Source organism: Hippocampus zosterae, chromosome 20 (assembly GCF_025434085.1).
Source record: "Hippocampus zosterae strain Florida chromosome 20, ASM2543408v3, whole genome shotgun sequence".
Taxonomy (NCBI): Eukaryota; Metazoa; Chordata; class Actinopteri; order Syngnathiformes; family Syngnathidae; genus Hippocampus; species Hippocampus zosterae.
The window spans coordinates 9,257,119-9,274,654 of NC_067470.1; the positions used below are offsets into that span (position 1 = coordinate 9,257,119).

Sequence of the window (17,536 nt, forward strand, 5' to 3'; positions counted from 1 at the left end):
GTGCAGGTAGACAGGGTCAGCAAAGGCTTCATTTGTGTGGTTGCTGCTGAGGATGCCTCCCACCCCCAACCCCCGCACCCCTCATCGCCGCCTGTTTGTGTGTGTGTGCAGGAGAACAGGAAAGTCGCATATCATTTCTGTCCTTAATGCAAAAATAATATAGAGAAGTGTAATATGCATGCTGTGCCTGGTGGGGGCGTTGTCACGTTGCGAAGAAGCTTCATGCGTATGTCTTTGTTTTTCGGTCATAAAAAAGGGAATTCATTCGGCATTGAGTACTTGAATACGCACACTTTTCTATTCCTTGCCATTTTACAAATTTGAGCACCGATTCAACCTTGGGACAAATTTGCTTCAGGAATGAATGTGAATTTTTGTAATTGGGATTTGGAACATTGGAATTGTTTTTTTTTTCCTCGCTTTACCATTGCACATTTTGAATCAACACTTTCATCCAAATATGCGCCAATGACTACATGATGTTTATTTTTGTGTAGTTTTGAGTGGTACGTTCCCGCTTATTGACCTTTTTTGTGTTGTGCGTGCGTGTGTGTGTGTTTCAGAGGGGTGTTGCATGGAAGATGTCTGGAAAACGTGACTGGACTCCATGGATGAGAAAAAGAAGCACCCCCGTGTTGTGCGCTCTGGGCGCAGTCCTGCTATGTTGCCTTCAGAGCAGTGCGTCCGTCTCTGGTGAGTAGATCTTCGGTTTACTGTACAGTCTGCTTTGTACGTTATATGTATAAGGAAGCCATTTTTTTAAACATGGGTTTTTCCCAACACCTGGCCAAGGGTAAACGTTGCCAAGGACAAAATATTTCGACTGGCAGGGAGGTGCGTGTTTAACGCATCTGGCAGCTGCCACAGCAATTTGCTTGAAACTCGAGAGTGCAATTTCTGTCGAAAATTGCTTGTCAATGGTGAATAGCTGAGGAACTGGAATGTGGTACAATTAAGTGAAATGTAGAATGCGAGAAAGTTGTTGCCATTCTGTTTTACAGGCAATATCATGAGAATTGGTTACACCAGTGATAGGGATTTTTTTCATTCATATTTTTTAATTGTGGGAACTCAAAGGGTTGCCCAGATGTTAAGAATATTCTGTCATCCCATCATGTAGACGAAGTCCCGGAGTTCACCGAGGAGCCCGGCTCGGTGGTGCAGAAGTTGGGAGGCAGCGTGAGCCTGCGCTGCGCCGCCCGTCCCACCTCCGCCTCCATCAGCTGGCGCCTGAACGGCCGGCAACTCATGGACGGAGACCTCGGGGTGGCGCTGGGGCCCGCGGGCTTGTTCATCAGCACGCTGACCAACGTGACGTTAGGCCGTTACCAGTGTGTGGCCACCACCGGGGTTGGGGCCCTGGCCAGTGTGCCCGCTGACGTCACCGCAGCCAGTGAGTAGCCACCCATGCAGCCACACATATGCGCACACACAGTATACTTGGCTTTTTTTTTTCTTTCCTTTTTTTTTTTTACCCGCAGTTTGTTCCAGACAACATCCAAAAAACACAAGTTGTTGTATTTTTTTCCTCTTAAAACACTCAAAGCTCTCCCTCCTACATCCTGACAGAGTTGGCGCACCCCTCTGATACCATCCTCATACATTTTGGAATATTTCAGGCCCTTCAACATCCTGTGACAGTCCGAACGCTTAAAAAAAAAGCCTTTTGGATACTTTCAAAACAATCTCTGAAGCGTTTAAAGTCATACGCTCCCGACAACATCCCCACAAAGTTGGCACACCGACTCTACTCGACAGACACCATAAAAATGAAGTCAAAACAAAGCCTTTTTCGATACTCTTGGCGCAATCCTGACACATTTTTTCACACTACGCACCACCCTTCAAGAGCCTGTGAGAGTCTGAACACATTCCCCAAAAGGACAAAAGAATGTCTTCTGGATACTTTCTGAGTAGACTGTCTTAATTTTAAGCAGCGCACCATTTTAACGGCGCAACTAAGTTGGCGCACCCTCACTACAAGCTCTCCAAAGTCCACACAAAGCCTTTTAAATACTTTTTTTTTTTTTTTTGCACTGTGGACCCCTTTTAGCATCATGGCAAAGTTGGCGCACCCTTTATAACATTCACACACATGAAAAAGGAAAAAAGCCAACAGGAAGCCTGTTCGATACTTTAAGAGCATTTTGTCCCAACCCTTTATTTTTATTTTTATTTTGCTCCAATGGGGTTGAGTCTGCTCCTAATGTATGCGAGGTTACATTTGATATGCATCCTGGGACTGTGAGGGGGCCTGAAGCCGTGTAACCTGAAGCGTAGGAATGGAGGGGCGGAGAGGGTGGGACACCAGGGCCCAGTTGAAACAGGAAGAAGGACCAGGACTTGGCGAGTCGTCCCCAACCCCCATTTGCTCTCCGTAAGGCCCCAACAGCTGGTCCATGTGATGAAGTTCGAACATGTAGCCGTGCGCGATGTGATGCCATGCGTGAGGGTGTCAGATGCCATGACGACGACGACGGTGATGATGACACCAGGAGGGGTTTCAGGGCCAGTCGAGACAAGATCCCCGCACAAGATGAGACCTGGTTGTCACATTCTCTGTCTCCTCGCCACTTTCTCTTTCCTGCCACCCTTTATCATTTGCGTCAAGATAGGAAAACACAACCTGAGATGTAGCAGTATTATTACACTCCACATCTGCCCGCAATCTTCTCACGGGTCAAAATGAATTGCTATTATCAAGACGCCACAACAGGAAACACGGCGAGGAATAACCAGCATGAACACACGTGCTAATGTGGCCCCTGCATGTCACAGTCTGCACTTTGCTGCAGAGGTCAGAGTTCTTGCAGCCCGCAGTCTCCTTCTGGATGAAATTGGTCTGAAAAGTAAATTAGGAAGCACGGCTACAACGGTCAAAATATAGGCATGTATTTGCATTAAGTCACCCTGGAATCTGCCTTATTGTTAGACTCCACAGCCCTCTGTTTTCTTCCCACCCGTCGTCTCTTCTCGGATAAAATGAGTTTCCTTCCTGAGAAGTAAATACAGGAAAGACGGCTAGAAACAACCCCCCCAAAACCCACCCAAATGTGATCTCATCCTGGATGCAGCAGTTAATATCACATGCCACATTGCTCTGTTTTCTTGCTGCCCACAGTCTCATCTTGGAAAAAAAAATACTCCCCTGACTGAAAAGTCACGACAGGGAGCGCTGAAAGAAGTGCCAAAGTAGACACACAAACTTATGTTATGCCACTGTGACCTAAGCTATAGTATCACGCTCCATGCCATAGTTTTTTTGATGCCCGCAGTCTCCTTTTGAGAAAAAAATAGTTTATTTCCTGATAAGTAAATTCACGCCATGCCTAGAAAATAAATAAATAAAAACTCCGCCACGTGATCTCATCCTAATTGCAGCAGGACTAGCACACTTTTGCTGCCCATATTCTCCTCTCGGAAAATATTGCTTTATTCCATTGCTGTTAGTTACAAAGCACTGTGTATAATGATACATTTGCAAACACTGGAGCACATCTCCACACACACACAATTACGCACACCTTATGTTCGCCTGCGTGCTGCCATATTAGACTTCACAGTCTCCACTTGAAAACACTTTCCAAAAACCTAAAAACAGAAAGCCCTCATTCTCTTCTATTGTCTCCTACCGACTGATGCCTTCACTGCAGTGTGGAAAACCAACCGCCCCCAAATTGAGTGCAGTTTGTTGAATTCGTTGTCAGTGAGACAATTAACAATTTTATATATATATATGCTCTGTGTTTGTGTGTGTGTGTGTGTGTATGTGTGTATATATATATATATATATATATATATATATATATATATATATATATATATTTCAGGGAGTTGCTCCAGTGGCAGCGTATGTGCCTGCTCCCGTGTGTGTGTGTGCGTGTGTGTGTTTTATCCATTTTTTTCCCTTTGGGCCATGGGGGTACTTTGATTCCTCAGCTACCCTCTGCGCTATGATTGGGAATCCATAAAGATGAAGGATTTAAGGCGGGACTCTGCCAAGCAGGCCCTCCGGTGCGGGAGGTCCGCTCGGGTTTATGAAGGCAATCAATCCCCCCCGATGCATGCATGCACCTGAGAGGCGCCCATATGCACGGAAGAATGCGGGAGGAGGAAGGTGAGCAGATATGAGGGAGGGGGAGGCGGCTGTAAAAACACCACCTGATTGATTTTGCAAATGGAGCGCTCACAGCACTTAGCCCGACATGTTTTTGGCTGCGGGAAGGTGTGCATTTTGCGCCCCCCCCCCCCCCCCCTCCCGCCTTCCCCTTACCTCCTGCATCATTTCTCCACATTTTATTGCTCCGGCAGAAAGACAGCAGTTGAGTAAATCAAGAGCCGTCTTGCAGAGAAGCCGTTTGTTCTTTGGCTTTGAGTAAATCACCCCGACGGGCCAGCAATTTGCCAAGAACAACACACTTTCTTGGAGAGAGAGGGGGGGGGATTAGAGCGAGGTTGTATTTCATAAAGGATACATCACACAGCTCTTCTGGAAAAATAATAGATAAAATGTGTGGCGCTTTGTCTCAATCGTCTCCTTTTCGTACCCCCCTCTTCTTCCAAAACCACTCCGTCCCGACATTTTTCCGGCCTCTTAAGAGCAGCGAGTGGCTCTCCCTCCCCAACCCCAAACTGGATCTATGTTCCTGAAACCCGATCGTGCGGGCAGCTCTCACCCCTGAACCCTCTGGCAGGGGGTTTAAGGGTTCAAGGGTCAAATCTGTGTCTGCAGACTGTGTGTCTGCAGGACTCTGGCGGCAAAAGCCAAACCCCCCCCATTCTGGGAATCCCACCCCCTCCCATGTTTCCCACAGAACGTGAGCCGGCCCCTGTATAAGTTTTGGCAGGATTAATAATGATGACTCTCGGGTTTCTGGAAGTCGGGTTAGCTGCAGATAAAGCCAAATCTAGCAAAAATGCGTTCCTGGGGTGGGCAGCAGAAACAAGATGACTGTAAATTCGATTTTTTTTTCTAGGTGTAATTCAGCAATTCACAACCTTTTTTTTCATTATTCAGTGTTCATTTCATGTTGCCATCGACCGTGAATTTTAGCCAGGTTGCGAATGCTTTTTGACAGGATTAATGACAATGACAGGAATGATGCATCTGTGGCTTTGAGGCTAAGCAAAGTCAGCTTCACTGCAAATATGACATGTTATACGGCTAACCGTTTTGTTTTTCTTGGGTGGGGTAGGGGGAACAAAATGGACTGTCATTAGAGTTGATCATTTCTTGGACGACTTCGGCGATTGACGAGCTTCCCAATACCTCAAACCGCCTACTAAAGTCCAAAAAATTTGGTACTTCTGAAGATGCCAAATGAATGAACTGCATGTTTTTGCAGGATGTACCAGGGCAGACCAGACATAGAAAGAATTCAAGCATTTGTTGTCACATAATAGGACATTGCCAAAAATGTGATCGTAGGCCTACTATTTTTAACATTTAACATTGGATTTGTGATTTTAACTGCTTGTTGTAAGGTGTCCTTGAGTTTCTAGAAAGGCGACCACAAATAAAATGTATTATTATTATTATTACTATGTTTTTGCAAAATCGAGCTCGGATTCATTTTCCTTTTCTTTGCAAAAAGAAGTTTCCAGCTAATCACGCACTCTGTGACGCAAGACATGATTGGTGCTGTCGGGCTTTTCTTCTCAGAGCTGCGTGACTTTGAGCCCGACGACCAGCAGGAGATCGAGGTGGACGAAGGCAACACGGCCGTAATCGAGTGTCATCTCCCAGAGAGCCAGCCGAAGGCGCAGGTCCGCTACAGTGTCAAGCAGGAATGGCTGGAGACATCCAAAGGTTTGCGCACCCCCCCCCCCCCATTCCCACTTCCTTGTGCTATCTTCATAATTTACTGGAATGCCACTGCAGTGCTATCCGAGCCCATCATTAAAGGGCCTGATAAGGCGGATTATCTCAAGAATGTCAAAACATGGCAATTGTGGCCTGCCTATGTTTTCTATTTACTTTCGAAAGTTGCCCGGAAGAGAGGAAAAGCGGCCGCGCTTTGTGGCCGGTATGCTAATAATGCCTGCGAGCTGTAGCTCCTGATAGCAGTCGCTTTATCTGCGAGGAAATGAGCGTTTGAAAGCACGGCTGCATCAACTGACTCGAGGCTGCCCCGCTCTGGTTTAATCTGGTAGCGGAGTGAGTTGAAGGTGATGGGAAATGAATTGCCTGTATTGGAAAGAGATTGGCTATATTTTCAAGATTTCTTTGCATTGTTGTTGTTATCAGATATACGATTCGGTGATTTCTGTTTACACCAAAATTTTGTTACATTGTCTTAATGAATGCTTAAAAAGACCGCAAGTCAGTGTTTAGGAAGTTAACCACTCTCTAATCCAATGGCGTCAAAGATATGGTCTCCGGGCCAGAACCGGCCCCCGACGAGGTTCGATCAGGCCCGCGGAATATTTAAAAGTGAAAAAAATGCATAAAAGACACGGAATGAAAATTTTTAATGAGATGCAATTCATGGATTCTCCGCTAGGCACACTGTTTTCTCTTTAGTTTCTAAAGTGTAGGCAGGGATTACATTAAGATTTGATATGCACATGTGTAAAAATTCCTTTCTTTCTACATCTCATTTAATCTTAAAACGAATGACTATATTTTTCAATACCAATTACTATTTTTACAATCAGTGGGATCAGTTGCAATGCATATATGTGAATGATAAAAGTAAATGGCACATTTGTTTTAAATCTTAAGGTGTTTCATGACATGTTTGTCACATTTTCCGAATGTTCTTGTGCTTCACTAAACCAAAAACAAAAGAAAGACATGATATTTTTGTTAAGTGCAGAATGTGGTGTCATTTAAATGGTCCAGCCCACTTGACATCTACTGAGGTTGTATGCGGCCCAAAATGCGAAATGAGTTTGCCACCCCTGCTCTAATCCAATCAAAAATGTTTTTCTTTCGTATTATTTACATCCATGTAGAAGGGTTTTCACAACAACAACAAAAATTGCTCTCACGGGGAAGTTTCCCCACCCTGCCGTAAAATTAGGCCGCAGGGAAACCGCGTCAAGCTCCCGCGAATGCGGCTGCCGCCTTTGTTTTCACATCTGCCTCTTAGCGCCGGTCCTCGGCCGTAAAATGGCTATTCGAGCTGTTTGTCTCTCCTTCGACAGGGAACTACCTCATTATGCCATCAGGGAACCTGCAGATTGCCAACGCCACGCGGGAGGACGAGGGCCCGTACAAGTGCGCCGCTTACAACCCCGTCACCCAGGAGGTCAAGACGTCGTCCTCGGCCGACCGCCTGCGCATACGCCGTAAGTCGCCAGATGGAGGCGCGCTGCCTGTACGGTGAAACCTCATTTTTCGCACGGCTATGGGAGCCTAAAAATGTCTCCCATCTCAAAAGGAAAATTATTGTCGTTTTTTGCTGGTATCAAGGAAGTATGTAGAAATGATTTCCAAATTGTAGTTTCCTCCATTACACAATATTTGGCAACCTTTTTTTAAATCTCGCATTCGACAAATACTCCCAGTTTTCAGAAAAAAACTAATATGAAAACAAAAAAAGAAAACCAAATCGCCTCTCAAAACAAAGTTTAGGTGCTATAAATTTGCACATGTGGCACACACTTGGCAGTTTGATGTTTCCTGGCTGCCATAATTTTAAACGCTTCAAAGGACGAAAGCGCACATTGTGATGTCAATAGCAAGCTGGAAATTTGAGTCACTAAGCCCTCCGTCGTTCTTTTTCCACGCCCCAGGCTCCACGTCTGAAGCGGCCCGCATCATCTATCCGCCGGCGTCCCGCTCCATCATGGTGACCAGGGGCCAGCGACTGGTGCTTGAGTGCGTGGCCAGCGGCATCCCGACGCCGCACGTCACCTGGGCCAAGGACGGCGAGGACCTGCGCGTCCACAATAACACCCGCTTCCTGCTCAGTAACCTGCTGATCGACGCCGCCGCCGAGGGCGACTCGGGAACGTATGCCTGCCGGGCAGACAACGGCATCGGCGCCACTGTCGCCGCCACCGTGCTCTACGACGTGCAAGTGTTTGGTGAGGATTAAGTCATGCATTTGTCAATCGGGTCATATATCTCGACACGTGCTCAACCCTAACATGGGTCAACTTAATTTGACCGTCTCGAAACTTTTGAATGCTCATTTCTGACTTTTCAATATTTTCGTCTTATCTCCGAAACAGGACGGGGTACTAGCGGTACGTTCAATTGCCACACATTCGAGACGGGCAACGTTATTATAGTTCATGAAATAACTAGAGCCGAAATGTGGTTGACTCTCTTACACAATTTGGCTCGAATATTAGACGGCCCCGATTATAAGACGACCCTGATTATAAGACGACCTTTTCAAAACTCAAGTTTAAAAAAAAGACTTTTTGAACACCAAATAAATTTGTGTACAGAAAATAATTACAGTACATCTGAAATGAATGATTATAACAATATATTTGAGAGAAAAAGCATGTTATTTTGCCTCATTCAAATCGTAATATCTGAACATTTCCAATATGTAAACTAAAGTGCATTCACATTCGTAAATGAATGGCTTCTGGTTTTTGAAATATAAATTACATCATAACTTCTCCTCAACTGCCGGTTAACCCGGCCGACCTTCGACCCACTTTTCTCCAGAGTATCGCTACGTTTCTCCATTTTCTGTTGTCTCTTCTATTATTTTCTTCTCTTTTCTTTCCTAGCGCTATTTTTTATTTTTCTTCTTCGTGCTACCGCTATTTTTATTTTTATTCTTCGTGACAGGGGTTCCCTTTGGCCTGGGGAGTCAAGTTCAGCATTCGCTTCAATGATATCTGCCGCCATCTAGCGTCGTGAATGGGTATAATCTCTAGACCCCGAATCTAAAACGAGCGTCTTATTTCAATGCAAAAAGGCAGTCTTGCCGATCTTTTTATTTTCATATTGTACTCGACAGATACTCCAAACATGTAAAAGAAAAACAAAAATAAATACGAAAACTGAATGAGACCCGAACAAAAAGTAGTAGCCAACCTCCAGCATAAAACGCTCTGTTGACAGGACAAGCTGGTGCAGAAAGACGGCTCCATTGTCTCCTCTCCAAGTTATGGATTAGTGTTTTTCCAGTGATTTTCCGCATATGTTGTCACAGTCCCTCCCGGGCAGCTGGTTCGAATTAAAGTCACGCCTTTTGAGTAATGAGCTCCCCCCCCCCACCCCCTTCAATTCACAAGAAGTCAACCATCAACTCAGCCTCGCAGTGCACGTGCTGAGTTTATTCTCCTTGTTGGAATATGTTCAATCTTTTTTGCTATTCATTGTGTGCAATGTGTAAAAGTGGCTGGTGAGTTTTCATGCTACTTGTTTTTTAAATTTTTTTTTTTAAGCTTTCCATGAATATTTTATCTACCCGCAAAGGCGAGATGCGTTGTGGTAGCGTATGTATTTTAATTATGGATGGATCGCCAATTCTCGTTTGCTGTCTAATGATTTTTTTCAGTATTTTAGTTAAATATTTTCAGTTCTGTTAACTATGGAATGAGGTCCATGTGCAGTAACCGTGGTTAAAAAAAAGTATGATGTGAGAATTGATTAATCACAACTCATCAAAAGATCAAATTAATCGACACCTATTTTTAATTAATTAATCATTGAGAGCCATTGATCCAAAATAGTGAAAATCTCAGGAATTTCAGCGGTAAGTATTCTCCTATTTCTGTAAGATAAAATTAAACATCTACAAACATCTTCTGTTACAATTTTTGGGAAACATATTACTGACCAAACCAGTCAGTGAATCATAATTTATTCAAATAATGTTGTTTTTTCATAAATTTAAATTTAAAAAGGAAAAACACAAAAAAAGTCGTGTCCAATTGATTGATTAATCAAAATAATAAATTGCCAACAGATTAATCGAGTATCAAAATAATTGTTTGTGGCTGCCCAAGTTACTTTAAGCGTGTATTTATTTTTATTATTTTTTCGAGTTCAGGATATTTTGTCAAATTGTGTTGCAACCTGAGTAAACAACAAACAAAATAAGTCAATAAATTAGATTCCATCACCACTTTTTCCCTTTTAATTCTTTTTATTGCTGATTTTTAAATTGATTGCTTCTGTCTGCCCGTCGTCTCCCCTCCAGAGCCTCCCCAGGTGGCTGTCGAGCTGCTGCAGCAGGAAGCGGCGTTCGGCGAGACGGTGCGCTTTACCTGCCAGGCCCGCGGCAAGCCCGCGCCTGCCGTCACGTGGCTGCACAACGCCGTCCCCCTTTCGCCCTCGCCGCGTCACCGCCTTACGCCGCGGATGCTTCGGGTCTCCAACGTGGGCCCGCAGGACGAGGGCTTGTACCAGTGCATGGCGGAAAACGGCGTGGGCAGCTCGCAGGCGTCCGCTCGACTCCTCACCATATCCGCCGGTGGGGAAGACTCGTTAGCTGGATAATTTTCCAGCCGTGGTTTATCCTGATGATGCCAAAAGCGGTGCTGATTCTTATTTGTCTTCACAGAGATTCTGCCCAGGCCTAAGTTGCCCTCCATGTATCGCCCACTCAGCCCGGATAAAGTTTTGAAGGAGCAGCCGCCCGTGAGGCCAGGCGCGGCGGGGGCCACGTTGCCTCTGGACTGCACGTTAATCCCGGGTCAGATTTTCCCCGCCGAGGCGCCCATCATCCTCAGCCAGCCTCGCACGGGCAAAGCCGACTACTACGAGCTCACGTGGAGGCCGCGGCACGAGCGGGGAGCCCCCGTGCTGGAGTACATGATCAAGTATAGGAAGGTAGGAACCAGCGATGCTGCGAAATAACCAAGTACGAATATGTTATTGTACTTGAGCAATTTTTTTCCTCCTCGCGCACTGCCCTTTTTACTTTTACCCGTATATTTGAAATACTCCCCAAAAAATAGGTGCACTTTTTACCTCACCATTTGAAAAAGAAAAAAAAAAAAGACCCCAATAGTTATTTCATCAAAAGGCCAATTTCGATATTTGAAAGAATGAAAGTTTGATAGTATTTCAAATACAAATAAATCTGGGCACTTTTTACCTCACCATTTGCAACAATTTTTAATAAATAAATAAATAAATAAATAAATAAATAAATAAATAAGCCGATTTAGTTTTTAGTTTTTATTTTGGGTCATAAAGGCTTGTTCAATATTTGACAGAATGAAAGTCTGACAATATTTGAAATGCAAATATGTGCACTTTTTACCTCACCATTTGTACAAAAAAAATGAGCCCAATATGTATTTATTATTTTTAGTCATGAAGCCAATTTTGGTATTTAACAGAATAAAAACCTGGCAACCAGGTCAAAATAAATTCTAATAAATAAAATACATTATTTTTGGTCAAGCATTAAAAATAGGAAGTCAAATATTTGACTGTTTTTCAATACTTGGCTCTTTTGTTTTTTGTTTTTTCCAATTTAGCAGAGAGAATATTGGCCCAAAATATGCCTTTTTTTCATAAACTATTTTTGGGGGATGGAGATTATGTTTGTTTGATTGTCGTTCTTTGTCTTGTAAAATGATTAGTTTCCAAAATGAGTATTGTCAGTGAAAAAGCCCCGCCTCTTAAAGGCGCAAACAATATATTGTAGACAACTCTATATTTTCGATACATTTCATGCTTTTAAGGTTCTTTTTGCCATGTACTTCTACTTTTTTTTTTTTAAACTCAAGTATCTGTTCACAAAGTTCACCCTCGCTTTGACTTTTCTCGCAGGTGGGCGACCCATCGGCCGAGTGGACGTCCAGTAGCATCTCGGGCTCTTTGCACAAGCTGACGCTGGCCAAGCTGCAACCGGACAGCCTGTATGAGGTGGAGATGGCCGCCAAGAATTGCGCCGGCTTGAGCCAGCCAGCCATGATGACCTTCAGGACGGGGAAAGGTATTGAAAACAACCACAAACTGTAGCCTTTTTTTTTTTTTTTTTTAAATATGAAAATCCGCTCGCTGAATGCAAACACCAACGCCAAAAACGAAACATTGCAACTTCGTGTACCCCACTTAAAATCTTGACATGTCTTTCAGGTCGGAAAGGATTGGGAGGTCATAACGATCTGCCGAAAACTCCCGCGGTTCCGTCGCCAAGGCTTTCTCGTAAGTTGCGCCCCCGTTTGTGTGCCGCACTAACTTCTAAGTCCTTTTGTTTTTTCTTCTTTTTTGGACTAACATCCACTTTTCTCAGTCTCTCTTTCCCTTCTGTCCGCTGGATGAGCTCTCAGTAAGTGTCGTTAACGTTACCCCTAATTTGCTGCAAAATTTCCATGGGGAGTTATTGGGACTGATCTATATTGACCCTTTCATGCACCACCCTGTAACCTGATCACATGATCAGCTGTCCACTGGAGTTAACCGCTGTGCCTCAAAAGGGTGAAACATGGAACTGAAAATGTCGTTAGGGACAATTTGAAAACAATCTTGGCAATTGGGTTTGATCAAGTATTTCAATTTAACACGTAAAAATACAAATGAAAAATTCAGATGATGAAAAAGATCATATACAAACAATCTGACTTGCTTGTTCCAGTATTGCCCACAAAACAAAAATTGTGAAATCGTCAAGTCAAGAATGGATTTTTCCATTTAGCGTTGTGTAGGAATTCTAACACTAAATTATTTTAAATGTTTGGTTAATTATCAAGGAATATTGATTTCATATCATAATTTGACAGATTTATTTTTTTGGGGCGGGGGACATTCACTTCAAAATGATCACAAATTTCCCATGGAAAGATTGCAGGAATTTCTTTTCACACGTTTCTAAATTTGCAAATCTAGTCCTCATCTGTCCAATCCCATCTTGACTTTTGACTCTGATCCGTTGGCGCAGATCCCGAGGCGCCGGACAAGCCGACAGTTTCCATGGCGACGGAGACGTCGGCGTACGTGACGTGGATGCCGCGCGGCAACCGCGGCTTCCCCATCCAGTCCTTCTGCGTCGAGTACAAGAAGGTGAAGAAGGCGGGCGAGGATTGGGTGACGGCGGTGGAAAACATTCCGCCCTCCCGACTCTCCGTGGAGATCACCGACCTGGAGAAAGGTCGGACGGACGACCCGATGGCGATGGGCGGTGAAGGGAGTGTGAATGCAAACGTGGTTAACATCATTGTCCCCCGTCCTCGCTCCCCATAGGAACGTCTTATAAGTTCCGTGTGGTGGCCGTCAACGTGATCGGATCCAGCCCACCCAGCGCCCCCTCAAAGGCCTACACGGTGGTGGGCGGGCGGACCCACGAACGCCCCGTGGACGGACCCTACATCACCTACAACGAAGCCATCAATGAGACCACCGTCATTCTTAAATGGACGGTAAGGAGCGAAAACGAGACGTCCGGGAAAGAAGTCCCTTGTTTTGCTAATGCTGCATGGTGTTGCGTTTAAGTTCCGGTGGGAATTCTGACCACTCTTGAGATTAGGACTTTAGCTTGTCACGTCACAAGAAATGTAAATGTACAAATTTATCGCAAGCGCGGCATTTCAAATTTGCGTATTATTACAAACACAAAATTCTTGTAATATTTTTTAAAAATGTCACTGTCAGAATTCCCACAAGTACCGTATTTTCCGCACTACACACTACACTACGCACTACACTTTGACTGCATACTACCCAAAAACAGCTGGGATAGGCTCCAGCACCCCCCGCAACCCTTGTGAGGATAAGCAGATCGGAAAATGGATGGATGGATAGACAATGACTGTGATTTTTTTTTTTCCCCCTCCGGCATCCGCAGTACACTCCTGTGAACAACACGCCCATCTATGGCTTCTACATCTACTACCGGCCCACGGACAGCGACAACGACAGTGACTACAAGAAGGATGTGGTGGAGGGCGACCGCTACTGGCACTCCATCGGCGACCTACAGCCCGAGACGGCGTACGACATCAAAATGCAGAGCTTCAACGAGAAGGGCGAAAGCGATTTCGGCAACGTTGTCATTCTGGAGACCAAGGCCCGCCCCCACAACCATAGGCCCGCCCCTTCCGAGGGCCCCGACCGGGAGACGGGCCGCTCGGGCGGCCTGGTGCAGCGACCCGGCGATTTGCCCTACCTCATCGTCTGCGTGGTGCTGGGCGCTTTCGTGTTCATTATCGTCGCCTTCATCCCGTTCTGCCTGTGGAGGGCCTGGGCCAAGCAGAGTAAGTTGTTCGTTTTCGGTGGTGAGTGAACGGAAAAAAAATTAATACATTGGCTTTTTTTTTTTTCCGAAATGTACACCCCCAGACCGGACTGTTGCCTCTAGCGTCATGTAGGAATTTTTTTTTTTCGTTTTGTTTTTATTAATCCTTTTGTCAAAAGTCTGATTTAACTTCCATAACTTTTCCCAAATGTATCTATTTGACAAAGTTTTCTTTAGAGCCAACAACTATTTTTGGAACTTAATTATTCCCCAATTCAGAATCTACATAAAAATTCCAAAGGAGACAAATGGAAAACAATGTATTTTTTCCTATTTCTTGACCAGAACAAACGTCGGACTTGTGCTTTCCAACCGTGGCCGCCCCGGTGTCGCCGTCGTCGTGCCAGTACACCATGGTGCCTCTGCAGGGTCTGGCCCTTTTGGGGCGTTGCCCTAACGACGGCCATCTGGCCGTCCCGCCTGCGTTTTACTCTCCCAACGGCAAAGCTCAGCACCATCATGAGCACCTGACCCACGGCCTACCGGGGCTCCACCAGGTACGATCCTCAGCCTTGACAACTTCTCGGGAATGATCATGAACCTTTAGTGAAGGGTGGCGGCATTTGTTGTAGGAGGAGGTGGACATCGACCTGGAGTGCGACACGCTGTTACCGCAGGGACTCGCCAACGGGTACCATTTCTGCGGCAGGTGACATTCACACACCAGCTGGCCTACTTTGGTAGTCTTCGGACTCTTTTCACTGATTTGTTTTTTTTTTTCTTCTCCCCCCACCGCCTTCAGAGACCCCGAGCGTCATGAACAGACATTCGGGTTGGCCGAGGAATCCGCGCCACAGGTCCTGGGGTCTTCCTGTCACCCGGATGGCAAGCGGGAGTCCACGTGGGATGAGGACGAGGCAGGAGAGGGGCTTTGTCAAAGTAATTCCTTGTCACTTTTTGCTACTGCTGCGTTTAGTTCAAGTAAACTTAATAGTATTGTACAAAAAAAATTCTAAAGCAAATGTATATTTCTCTAAAATTGTCATTTCTTTAAGAAATATTTTTTTGCTATTTCTTCATTTTGTTTTTAAAATTTTTTTGTGAAATCAAATTGTCCATTCCATTATCACATACAAGGCCGGGAACTTCCGCACGCTCAGAGATGACATTTCAGTTTGACTGATTTTTGCTTTTTGCCCCGGCGTCCCCTTGACAGCTTTTCTCTCTTTGTAAATGTAGAAGTGGCATCTTTCCCAGCCATCGTATCTCTGGAAGACGAAGGAATTTTCACCTCATCATCATCGTCGTCAACCACGCCGCCACCGCTGCAATCTCAAGACGCTTTACAGGAAGCCGACGTCCTGCCCAGTGAAGCGGCATATGCTTAAAAAAAAAAACCCAAAACTGTTTAAAGAGAAATCTATTTATTTTTGTACCACAGATATTTATGTATTTATGCCTTTGTACATACTGTATGTTTAACTGTATATAAGGTTACTTTCATATCGAAGGAGGCTCTATTTACAAGTCCCGCCCTTTTGTCACGTGAGCTATTAAATCATGCAAATTGTATTCAGAATTCTCAATTGTTTAGCAATATTGATTATCAATACACATTTTTTGAAAATACTATTTGTTTTTCTTTTTTAAAGGCAATTTTTAATCGCAATTCTGAAGATTTTTCTTTTATTCAAAATTGAAACTTTTTAAGGGGACACAATTATGTACTCAAAATAAAATTACAATTGTGTAGAAATCTCCACCAAACATACTATTTATTTGAGTAAAAACTAGAATGTTCTAATTCGAGGAAAAACAATTCCAAGTTCAATTTGTTTAACTTCTAATTATGAATTCATTTTGAAAATATTGGAAATTGTTTTCATTTCCCCGTCGCCCCCCACCTTGCTGAAATGTAATCGTGAAGGCAACTTTTAGAAAATAAGTTGTAAAGGGTTTTTGGGGGCAGGGGGATTTCAATTTAATTGTACATTTTGTTCAAGATTCTAAAAAAAACGATTTTTAAAATTCAATTCAAAATTTGTTTCTATTCATTAAGGCCATATCTCGTTCTTTGAAATTGAGTTTTTAAAAAAAATAATAAAAATCTATTGACATTTCTTTCCCCCGCCCCCATTTTTTTTTTAATTTTGATGAACTTCAGGGGTAAAACAAGAAAAAAAAAACTTTCTTTGAACCAGCACTTATCGCGTGGCTCATTCCTCCCCTTCTTTATGGATCCCTCAATAACGCTTTTCATTGATTATGTATAGCAATAACCGCATCATTAACAAGCTATTTGTGAGCGTTTGCCACATTGTGAAAAAAGATGATATATTGTTATTTATTTTCTCAAGTCACTGAACGGCGTTGTGGACATTCTATCAGTCACGATAAGCTGAATCCATGTCTGCTTTGTTACCAAAATAGCCGCCTGTGGCAGCTGTCAGTATTTCTCACGTCACTGTTTTTTTTTTACAAGTATTATGCCTTTCTTGTGCCAGCAAAAATGAAGGAAATCACAGTGTAGCCTGTCCTCTGTCTGTTTGCGTGTGCCTACATGAGCTGGAGCACTATTGCATGTAAATAAAAGCTTATGAAGCCGATTTGTGTTTGTGGTGCATTTTTCCCCAATTCTCCCGCTTGGTATTTTTCACGTTTATTGAGCCTCCGCGAGCAAAAACATTTGACCGTTATAATTTGTTTGGAAGTTAACATTGTTTCAATTGTGCCAGTCGCTCTGCTAAACGTAGCCTGCTGTGCACCCCTGGCAAAAAGTCTGAAAACTTTTGACACACAAATGCTAATGTGTAATAAAAGACCAGGGGCAAACCAACCTTTTTGAAACCGAGAGCTACTTCTTGGGTACTAATCGATGCAAAGTTTGATCTACACTTCTATGATAACAATCGTGCTCAAATTTCCTTTAATCGTGTTATTGTTACTACGAATAATTATGAATAACTTTTGTGTAGACTGATCATAACTCATTCAGTGCCAGCCATTTTTCTCAAATTGAAGGTCACTTTGATTGCAAAATAGCTTATTGCAGGATAGACGCTGCACTAATGCATGACCTATGTATTAAGTTTTCAATACCGTTGAGCTGTGCGTGTGCGCGTGTATTCGTCAAAGATGACAATGGGACTTCGTCCTTTTTTAAATTTAATTTGAAAATGCTCTGTTGAGTTAGCTGCCGGTATTTATCCATGTTCTCACTACCTCACAGCTTCCGCACGCCGCCTCGGGACGCAGAATCGCCGTACCACAGCCCACACTCGGACGAATTGTGGACCAAGATCTGATCACAGTCACTCCTGCCATCTCCATCTAGTGGTGATAGATATATAATACTGTAATCATTCCCGCAGCCTTGATATTTACTGAGGGAGGTGAGCGAAGCCCTTCATATTTTTGTAATAAAAACATCA

General features: G+C 43.9%; 1 protein-coding gene across 3 annotated transcripts in view; it reads left to right on the top strand.

Annotated features, from left to right (window-relative positions):
- boc (BOC cell adhesion associated, oncogene regulated) overlaps positions 1-16,711 on the top strand; it is a 34,897-nt gene extending 18,186 nt beyond the window's left edge. For all 3 annotated transcript variants that reach the window (XM_052053702.1, XM_052053703.1, XM_052053701.1), the window contains 16 exons: positions 564-693; positions 1,121-1,393; positions 5,663-5,809; positions 7,150-7,293; positions 7,741-8,034; positions 10,119-10,391; positions 10,482-10,750; positions 11,702-11,867; positions 12,011-12,079; positions 12,813-13,022; positions 13,115-13,290; positions 13,716-14,124; positions 14,451-14,662; positions 14,738-14,814; positions 14,908-15,044; positions 15,345-16,711. In XM_052053702.1, coding sequence (XP_051909662.1) covers positions 582-693; positions 1,121-1,393; positions 5,663-5,809; positions 7,150-7,293; positions 7,741-8,034; positions 10,119-10,391; positions 10,482-10,750; positions 11,702-11,867; positions 12,011-12,079; positions 12,813-13,022; positions 13,115-13,290; positions 13,716-14,124; positions 14,451-14,662; positions 14,738-14,814; positions 14,908-15,044; positions 15,345-15,493 — 3,117 coding nt within the window. In that variant the 5' untranslated portion in view covers positions 564-581 and the 3' untranslated portion in view covers positions 15,494-16,711. The remainder of the gene's footprint in view (positions 1-563; positions 694-1,120; positions 1,394-5,662; positions 5,810-7,149; positions 7,294-7,740; positions 8,035-10,118; positions 10,392-10,481; positions 10,751-11,701; positions 11,868-12,010; positions 12,080-12,812; positions 13,023-13,114; positions 13,291-13,715; positions 14,125-14,450; positions 14,663-14,737; positions 14,815-14,907; positions 15,045-15,344) is intronic.
- The last annotated feature ends 825 nt before the right edge of the window (positions 16,712-17,536 follow it).